This window comes from Emiliania huxleyi (genome assembly GCF_000372725.1).
Source record: "Emiliania huxleyi CCMP1516 unplaced genomic scaffold EMIHUscaffold_57, whole genome shotgun sequence".
NCBI classification, from domain to species: Eukaryota; Haptophyta; order Isochrysidales; family Noelaerhabdaceae; genus Emiliania; species Emiliania huxleyi.
Window position 1 is genome coordinate 493,651 of NW_005197722.1, and position 9,866 is coordinate 503,516.

General features: G+C 63.5%; 2 protein-coding genes across 2 annotated transcripts; one reads left to right on the forward strand and one right to left on the reverse strand.

Annotated features, from left to right (window-relative positions):
• Nucleotides 1-3,033: 3,033 nt before the first annotated feature.
• Nucleotides 3,034-3,595, reverse strand: EMIHUDRAFT_357301 (hypothetical protein). The gene has a single exon (XM_005765042.1). It carries the CDS (start codon nt 3,528-3,530, stop codon nt 3,201-3,203), a length of 330 nt encoding a protein of 109 aa, XP_005765099.1. The 5' UTR covers nt 3,531-3,595; the 3' UTR covers nt 3,034-3,200.
• A 2,261-nt stretch (nt 3,596-5,856) lies between these two features.
• On the forward strand, nt 5,857-6,824 carry EMIHUDRAFT_213437 (hypothetical protein; the record flags this gene model as incomplete). The annotated part of the gene is made up of 4 exons (XM_005765043.1): nt 5,857-6,220; nt 6,403-6,530; nt 6,685-6,734; nt 6,809-6,824. The coding sequence occupies 4 exons, from the start codon at nt 5,857-5,859 to the stop codon at nt 6,822-6,824; spliced, it is 558 nt and encodes a 185-aa protein (XP_005765100.1).
• Nucleotides 6,825-9,866: the final 3,042 nt, after the last annotated feature.

A 9,866-nucleotide genomic window follows, 5' to 3' on the forward strand; every position in this document is an offset into this window, starting at 1 on the left:
CGACCCCGTGTTCGTGCCCGACACGGCCGCGATCCCGGTGCACGGCGCAGCGATGCGGTCGCGCTTTCTCGTCATGCTGGTGGCTTCGCTCGCCCACGGCAGGGAGTGCGACGACGGCGTCTGCGGTGGAGACTGGGGGTCCTCCTTTGACCGCAAAGGCTCGAGTTTGTGCAAGCCAGGCTGCGCCATGACGGGAATGTGCCGTGTGTAGATGGCCGGTACTCCACCCGAGCGTTCCCAAGCCGACTCACTGACGCCTCAATTTTCCCAAGCCGACTCACTGACGCCTCAATTTGCCACCAGGCGCCGGTCGGGAGGCACCAGCCTCTTTAACCTCGAAGAGGCCGAGTGCTGCAACGTCAACAACCCGCTTTTCGAGACGTGCCAAGAGAAAGACATCTGGAGCTCTTTCGACCGCGAAGGCTGGGCTGAGTGCCAAGACGACCACTACATGGTGGGCCTCTATCGCAACGATTGCGAGGAACTCTACTGCATCGAGAAACTGTCCTGCTGCAAAGGCGGTGGCTCGTTGATCAACTGCGAGAGAAAGTGGGATCCGGGCCCGTTCGATTCGCAAGGCTGGTGGAAATGCCCCGGCAACAAGGCATGACGCCGCCCTTGCCTAGCGAACTCCTCCCTCACCTTCACACAAGATGTCGGGGGTGCCTTTAGGTGATGGCGGGCATGTGGCGCGGGTCAGATGGCAACAGCCTGTCCAACATCGAAATGCTCAAGTGTTGCGACTACGTGCTGCCTCCGCCGTCGCCGCCGTCGCCGCTCGCGCCGGGCATGGCTCCCAAGCCGCCGCCGCCAGTGGAGCCGGCGTCCATTGCAGTGGTGGACTGCTACTCGACCGGCGTTCCGTCGTGGCTTACCGAGATGAACAAACCCCACCCGGAGTACAAGGAGTTCAAAGAGATGCAAGAGTGCGAAGCGCCACCGCTGTTGCAATTCTGCGTGCGGTCATGACTTAACGTCCACCTTGTCGTAGGTACCTCACGAAGGATGTCAAGCTGCCGAAGCAGAATTACTCGGCAGCTTCCGCTTGCCAGATCAAGGAGCTCGACTCCGCCGGCCTCCTTGGTCAGCTCTGCCCTGCGGGCACCGAAGCGGTCCCGCTTCGCTCGGAGGCCGCCACTCCCGTGACGGTGGACGCCGGGCTTTGCAAGCTCAACCCAGCAGGTCGTTTATGCTCGCTCGCCGACACAGCATGGCCCTTTGATAGAGCTGTATAGCACCCCTTATCATACAGCTTCCTCTTTTACCGTACCCCTAATCGCACAGGAACTTGCGTGACCTCGCCGAACTACCCCGACTACTACCCCAATTCGCAAGGGTGCACCATTCGCAAGGTGCCGCGCACTTTCCCTCTCGCGGTCACTTCTTTCGACACCGAGCCGCGGCGTTGTCATGGTGGTTGCTGCGACTACCTGGAGATCGACGGGTTGAGGTACTGCGGGAACGAAGGACCAGACGTCGGTACCATGTTCGATGCGTTGCTGAAGATAACGGTAGTGTCGGGCTGGAACGTCATTGGCAAAGGCAACAATGAGGAGGGGACGGGCGATCGCGACGGCCGGGAGACGGATCCCTACGTAAAGGTGTCTGTCAACGGGAAGCGATACCAGACGGAAGTCAAAGACGATACAGATAAACCCGTTTGGAACAAGGAATTTGACTTCGGGGGACAGCCGACCGGATCGACGATCAGGGTCGAGTTGTGGGACCAAGATGGCGTCATCGATGACCACATGGGCTCGGACGAATTCTCAGTCCCCGACAGGACGGGAGCCGTTGTGTTGTTCGTCTCATCGGAAGATGGGGAAGGCAACATAAGGCTGGATGTGACCTTCGACGTGGACGTGGCGCACCGCGGATCCGACATTACGTGGCCGGGTGAAGACGACGCGTGCCTACCAGATGGCGGGCAGCAGTGGGGGTACCAGGCGCCTGTGTTTTCCAAAGACACGCGCATCTGCAATATGCCCGAACCGCTGCCCCCAGGGACCTGTCCCGGCGCAGATGCGCAAGGCTACTGCATTGCTGAGCAGCTGGCTAAAGGAAATTTGGCGGATTACTTCAGCCAAAAGCCGGCCTTCTCCTCCTTTCCTGACTATCCTTTCAATCAAGCCGCGTTGTACACTACCTGGACGGTGAATAGGATCCTTGCCGCATCCACACGGGGGTGCATAACGAGCCACTGCCTTGCATGTATAGGTCAACACGTTCAGCGCTTCGACCGGCTCCGCCGACGGACTCGACCTCTCTGGTGTCGAGTCTGTCCACCTGCAGATCTACTACATCAGCAAAGACTGTGGCGCTCTGGGCTCGGCGCCCACGTGCTACTTCCCGACGCGTGGCTAGCTCTAGTGCATCGCCTCAGGAGATACGCGACATCTTCTTCAACTACAATTCTTGGTAACCAATTCCCAGCCGCTCGAAGCTCTACCACGACCTTTGAGCCGTTCTTAAATTTTGGGTTTTGGCAATGCCACAAGCGACCAGGGTTGGGCGTGCTCCTCACTCCCTTCGTTGCGTCCTTTGGCACGGGCGCTTCATGTAACATGCTGAGGCTTGCTCCGCCTCCGAGGAGCCTACAGACCATATCACAGGCCTAATGAAACAGGGATGTCCTTCACATTCTGCGTACCCTGGGCAACGCGAACGATAAATCGGTAACGTGCATGGCTGTATTCATGACGTGGAAAGCCACGGTCCTGTGCTCATTACCAGGATGGCATGTGCGCGCTCGAGAACTCGTTGGCTCGCAATCGGAAAAGCACAGTCCTCTCTCTTCTGCTCACTATTCATAGGTGTCACGGCTTCAATCCGCTCTGCCCTGTGAGAATGTGTTGCGGCTTTCAGCCCTAGTCTAGAGGGTGTTGTCGGTCATGACTCATGTGAGCGATTCTAAGATCAGGCCTGCCACTGGGCGAAAATCGGCCGTCCCTCAGTGCTTCCAGCCTGCCCGCTTCAGTTTCCTCAATTGGCTCGAATTTTGCTTGTAGAAAAAAGAATAGCGCCGACCGCGGGCCGCCGGAGCGGGCATTTCGAAGTGGTCAGCGGGCATTTCGAAGTGGTGCGGCGGCAGGCTGCCACCGCTGCCCGGGCGCCCCGAGCGGCGGCGGAGGGCCGCCCAGGCCACCACCAGTGCCCCTCCCACCGGCAGCGCGGCGGCAGCGGCGCCGACCGCCCCTCCATCAGCGGTGGCGCGACGGCTGTCGTCGGGGCGCCGGCAGGTGCCGCGCGCAGAGGGTGCCACCGGACCGGCCGACGCGCGCCCGGCGGAGCCTTCGTCGTGCATGGCGGGCCGAGCACCCCCGCGTCGCTTCTCGGCGCATTGGAGAGCAGAGGAAGCTGCTGGCGTCGCCGCTGGGATCGGCGGCGGCGCCAGCAGCGTTCTCGGATCTGAAGCCGACTTTGAGCGCCGATCGATCGATCTGAGGGCTGGCCGATGGGTGGCGCTGGGACATCGCCGCCGCCGCGGAGGCCGGCGGCGACCAGAGGAGCGGTTGGGGCGCGTGGCGCATATGTTACCTGCCAAGTGAGCATTCAAGTGTGCTTCGAGATTTATTCGAGATTTGTAACTTAGATTTTCGTTTCCAGCGGGGAGGTGGCAGACCTGATCTTAGAATCGCTCATGTGTCTCTTGTGAGCATGAATAATACTTAAGAGACAGACGACGTGCGCATGTTGAGTGCGAGTTTATGGGCCTAAACGCTAAAGCCAGCCAGCTCGAAAATTTCCCATATCCCAAAAGCGTGTCTCGAGTTTGTGGCAGCCCCTTAGCCGGCGCGTGCTGCCAGAATGTGCAGGAAGCACCGCTCGCCGTTGAGCCGTACGTAATAATGCTTAATGGGGTTGCTGACGGTCGGCCGTCAGAAAACACGCCTCCGCCCTCCGTGGCTCGGGTTACACCAATCCTCGCTACCCAACGCGGCCAAAGGATATCCACCTCGAGAACCTCGAGAATGGGGTTACGTAATGCCGTACGTACGGTTGAATGTAAGGAAGTTGAAGAACAGCCAGTCTTGGACTGGACACCAACGCGTAAGCGACACACAGACACACAAACTCACGAGACACACACACAGCCAGCTGGGCTGCCACACACCCGCGGGCCTGTCATTCTGCACCTGTCTGCGGACTGGTTTGCGCTCCGTGGCGGGCCATGTGGCGGGGCTGCTTGCACCGACTGCTATCTAGATGGCAAACCGACTGCTGCGGTCTGATCTGAGGTCTGAACCCGGCACCTTCTCCTCGACCTTTGTGAGTTCCTCCTCGGTCCAGCTTAGCTGCGCCCCCCGTGTCACGCCGCTGAGCCGGCTTCTTTCCACACCTTGGCTGTCTGCGCTGCTTTGCCGCCCGGCGTCCGATGCGCTGCTTCGACGCTTCGAAGGGTGCGGCGAAGGGCGCGCCGCCGATGAGCTCGCCTCCGCCCGCGACCTCCCCGGCGGGCTCGCCGCGCCCTTTTGCGTGGAGGCGGGCTTGCGCGAGGGACGAAAGGCGGGGCCCCTCGGGTCGCGGCCCCTCGGGTCCTCGCGCGACGTCCGCTCGGAGGCGGAGGTCCGCTCCTACGTGCTCAACACGCCAGCCTCAGGGCGGGAGTGACGGTCTAGGAGCGACACACAGAACCACAAGACAAGACACTCAGCCAACGAGGCGGCTGCCACACATCTTGAGCGAACTTCCCTAGTCACCCGCGGCCGGACTCCATCCGGCACGCGTCGCTGGGCGCTCAGAGCTGCGTCCCCTGCTCGCCACCCCGACGCCCAAGGCGCCCGAGCGAACGACAAGCGGCACGCGAAGACTGGTTGCAATCCCGCCGACCGCCAGGCCGCGGGATGATGCGTGCGTGGTCTTGTAGTGGGTCTCGGAAGCTCTCCTCTCGGGCTAGGAGCCAGCCCCTCTCCCTTGCCCCCGGAACACTGTGTCCGAGTCGAGGCGTGTGCTTGCCGGTCGACGGCCGCGCGCGGTACGCGGCCGCGGCGCGCCCGCCATGGTTCGGCGCGGCGCGCCTACCAGCGGCAGTTGTCGAGGCACGGGAACACTTAATCGTAAAGACTGAACATCCCGCAGAGCGGCAGCATGAGAGGCGCAGAGAGGCTGCGAGTGCTCGACGAGTCTTGCGAGCTGCGCGGTCAAACCTGGGGGGAACTGATCGCATCAAGGCGAACTTCCGAAACCTCCGTGAGCACCTTTGGCGATTCTCGCTCCCCATCGAGCTCTTCTTGCCGTCGGCTCTTCCTGTGTGCCGGCACAGAGCTCCGTGCAAGCCGTCCAACGTGATAGGAACGAGTGTATCGCTTCGACGGATCGACCGTGCTTGTTATCAAGACCGATGTGACGTACACAGTGACACATCAGAACGACACACATTCTCACAGGCCCGCCGGGCCGCCAAAACGCGGACAGGCGTGCTCGTTCGATGTCGGCGAGCGTACTCGAGTATGGCGCACGGGTGCCGCACGCTTTAGACGGTGGCGAAGCCAAAAACACCGGTAGTGGCCCGGCTCGCTGGCGTGAGCGGCGGCGGTCGAGACCTCACCCTTCGCGCCGACGACCCAACTGAACAACCTGTGAACAACCAATCCCGCTCGGACAACCCAACTCCACCAACCCAACCCAACACCAAACAACCCCACTCAAAGCACGATTCTCAAGTTGGGCCTTCGACCTTCCTCCAGCTTCTCACCGGCAGTCTCTCACTACCACGGGCACACTGACACAGGGGAGGCAGGGGCGGCGGCATGAGTCTCCCACATACTATGCGGGCCTCACTAGAGGTGCGGCCTGCGCGTGGATGGGGCACGCTCCTATTGCCGGCGCGATTTTTTTCTCGCAATCAAGACCCCAATGGCTTGCCGACGGCATCGACTGCTGCTGCTGCTGCCGGATCGAGTGGTGCCGGCGCTCCGCCGTGGCGTGGGCGCGGCGCCGGCGCGGCACTGTAGCGGCGCGACCACTGCGCCTGGCGCGCCAGTCGGAACCGCAGCCAAGAAGAAGAAGGACAACTATTCCGACGCGCAGTACGGTCTCAAGCACGGCGGAAGCGAGGAGTCGCACGCGCAGCAGATGAACGCGATGGGCTCGGGACGGTACGCGTACCTGAACGACTTTTACAAAGACCTGAACAAGGGTCCCGTCAAGCTCGACTTTGCGGAGAAGCCCATGTCGGAGAAGGAGCGCCAGGCGGAGGAGGCGCGCGCCGAGGCGGCTGGTGCGCTCGCACGGCTGCCACGCTCGTAGTGCTGCCGTGCCCGGCCACCAAAGCCAAGCTTGTGCATCACGCGCGCGGCGCCCGGCGCAAACACCTCCCCGCCGCGCAGCACTGCTCCGCAACCAATGCCAAACCTCGGAGCCAACATACACCCGTGCCGTTGCCTCCCCTTCCCTGCGCAGCGATGATGAGCCGCGCTATGGTGGGAGGGGGCGTGCTGGTGCTGGCCTTCTTTGGCACCTGTTGGCAGCTGACCAAGTGGTACTTTGGGATCAAGAGCGTGTGGGAGTTCAACGAGGTGATGCAAAAGGTCTTCCCCAAGGCGCCGGCAGCGGCAGCGGCAGCGGCAGCAGCACAGTAGCGAGTAGCAGCAGCAGCAGCAGCAGCAGCAGCAGCAGCAGCAGCAGCAGCAGCAGCAGCGTGATGCGGCCGCTGAATTCATTGTGAATGCACGGACCCGCTAGGTGTCGAACGACGCCAAAGACTCGATGGTTGGTCGGCAGCTGTCGGAGCTGTCCGAGGCGGCCGCACCGATTTCTTTTGATCGGGCACAATGTTCTTCTGCGCCGCACCGATGTCTTTTTCTAGGCGCCACGAGGCATGACCGCTTGTCCCCTGGCACCCGCGCTCGTCCGCCACCGCGCGCCTTCCTTCCTTCCTAGGCTTCGCGCGACGCCATCGCCGACAACGAGTCGCTCGCGGCGTGGCGGCGGCAGGTCGAGCCGCCGCCCCACCCCCCCCACACACACACACCACACACCACACACTCACTCCCACACCGCTCGCCCACGCGCACCGGGCCTTGCCCTTTGAATGCCGTGGGGCTCTCCTGTCGTCTAGACGTGGAGTCGCGAGGGCTGCCCGGCCCTTGCCCCGCCACCTCGTGTGTGTGGAGAAGTGTACGTTGCCTTACCGAGCCGCCCGCTCACACAGCCTGCCGCTCGATTTCCCTGGACGCGCCGAGATCTAGCCGAGGTCAAAGAATGGCCCCCGCCGGTCCGCCGGACGCCCCTGCAGGTGCGGCAGGAGTTCAACACGCCGGAGGGGGCGGCGCTCGCGCGCAAGAACTCGATCATGATGGCGGAGCGGCGGGCGCAGGCCTGGGGCACTAGGCTGCGGGGGAAGGGCGCTAGGCTGCGGGGGAAGGGCGCTAGGCTGCGGGGGAAGGGCGCTAGGCTGCGGGGGAAGGGCGCTAGGCTGCGGGGGAAGGGCGCTAGGCTGCGGGGGAAGGGCGCTAGGCTGCGGGGGAAGGGCGCTAGGCTGCGGGGGAAGGGCGCTAGGCTGCGGGGGAAGGGCGCTAGGCTGCGGGGGAAGGGCGCTAGGCTGCGGGGGAAGGGCGCTAGGCTGCGGGGGAAGGGCGCTAGGCTGCGGGGGAAGGGCGCTAGGCTGCGGGGGAAGGGCGCTAGGCTGCGGGGGAGCCCCCCTGTGTTGCTCCTGCCCAAGGCCCCCCGCGGCGTCGAGCGAGGCATCTCGAGGCATCTCGGCCGATCTCGCGGCTCATCTCTGCGCATCTCGGACGCAGGAGAAGCTCGCGCGCGACGCGTCGAGGGCGGCTAGCGGCTCGGTCGTGGCGGCGGCGCCTCAGGCGTGCGCGTAGCAGAGGGGGTACGTACAGGGGGGGCGGCCGGGGTGAGACGGCCGCTAGTGGTGGCCTTGCGGGGAGAGAGCACGAGAGTAGGAGAGTGAGTGGGAGGAGGTGAGATGCTCTGGTGGCGAGATATGGGGAGGTATGGGGAGATATGGGTGGGAGGACGGTGAGATGCTCTGGTGGCGAGATATGGGGAGATATGGGGAGATATGGGTGGGAGGACGGTGAGATGCTCTGGTGGAGATATGGGGAGATATGGTAGGGAGGACGGTGAGATGCTCTGGTGGAGATATGGGGAGATATGGGTGGGAGGACGGTGAGATGCTCTGGTGGAGATATGGGGAGATATGGGTGGGAGGACGGTGAGATGCTCCGGTGGCGTCTCGCCGCTCTGACGACTCGCCGCTCCAGCCTCTGGAGACCGTCGGACAGCCAGCACTAGGGCCGCTGCTCCTACGTACGTCAGTCAGTCAGTCCGTGGGTGGCTATAGGCCGCTGCTCCTACGCAGGCTGTGGACTCTGATTTGAATCGGACGTGGAGTGGGACTTCAATAGGCTTTGGCTGCGCACGACGAGTCGCCGCTGGCGATGACGGCGAACTTGGTGCGGCGCGTCTCGCTGACGCTAGGCAAGGGCAGCTAGATGCGCACGCGCGCTTGCATCCGTCCCGAGTGCCACTCGAGACGTCGCGGCCGGCTGTCTTAATTAGCAGCTAATTAACAGCTAATTGAACACTCGAGACGTCGCGGCCGGCTGTCCTTCGGCAGCGTTGCGAGCCGAGTTCACACAGTCGCATACACGCCCAGGCAAAGGCTCTGAGATACAGCCGAGGTACAGCCGAGAGGCAGCCGAGATGTGCTGTCTTTAATTACCAGCTAGTTAACAGCAAATAGCAGCCCTCTCGTGCGGCAGGCAAGGACGTCGACGCCGAGCCGGTGGGGAAGGAGCTGCACGGCAAGATCTCGCGGCGCATGTCCAAGACTCTCGGCAAGGACCCCGAGAAGCTCGCGTGACGTGTGCGCGTCTGCACGAGTGCGGCCCGCGGGGCGGGGAGGAGCGTTGGGTGCATCGGAGCGTCCGCCCTCACCCCCCTCCTGGCTTGCGCGGCGTTTGCGTCGCGCTCACGCGTGCACTTGGTGACGTCTGCCGCGGCCGCAGACCTCGCCCTCGCGGTCTGCGCCCCCCCCGGAGTGCGGTGGGCTGCGCGTGGCGCCCGATTAGGACCTAGGTTTGCGGGGGTGAGAGGGCGAGGCACTCGCTCACCCCGTCGGGAGCACCCGGTCGAAGGGAGCTTGTGTGCGCGTCTTCTGTGATGTGTACGCAGGACGGCCGCGCTCGTCTCTTACGCGCGTTCACGGGGGGTACTTGTGTGGTCGGTCTGTGTCTTCACCGAGTGCGTGAAGTATGTCGTGGTGGATGGAGACGAGAAAGCCGTACGTGGGGAGCGGAGGCTGAGTCTAGTGTCCGCCCTCGTTGTGGCATGTGGGGGTTGGCGAACAAGGTGTACAGAGTCAGAGATCTCGGGGGCCGCGCCACGTGATCACGGGCGATCTCGCGCTAGATCTCTCGGAGCTCCACTCCAGTCTCCACGCCCCCACATCCAGAGCTTGATAGAAGAGCTTGTCCTCGGTCGCCGTCCTTGGCTTTTGCGGGAGCGAGGAGAAGCTGCGGAGTGGAGGAGAAAAGGGCGAGGCGGTTGAGGGCGGTGAGCCGAGCGAGGAGCGGTTGCTGGTGTATGGAGAGAGGGAAAAGAGAGCGGAGAGGTGCGTGCTATGGGCTTTTCAGGGCCCGCCCCCTCCCACGCAGCGCAGCCGCTGGGTCCGGGATGGGTCTGGGGAGGCGGGCGCACTCCCAGAAGAGGGCGGTCACGTGCTCGCCGAGCGGGTGGCGCAGGAAGCGCCGCACGTTGGCCAGATACTCTCCGGTCACGTCGGGGTGGTCCGGCGAGCCCCAGCCGTAAGTCAGCCCGGCGACTTCGCGGCTCAGCGAGCGCAGCGCCGCAACGGCCTCCTCCGGCGAGAGGAAGATGCGGATGCCTATCTCCGTCTCCATCCACTC

Excerpts from the sequence above, each read along its gene's own strand:
- EMIHUDRAFT_357301 (XM_005765042.1), bottom strand. The coding sequence starts at position 3,530 with ATGCGCCACGCGCCCCAACCGCTCCTCTGGTCGCCGCCGGCCTCCGCG.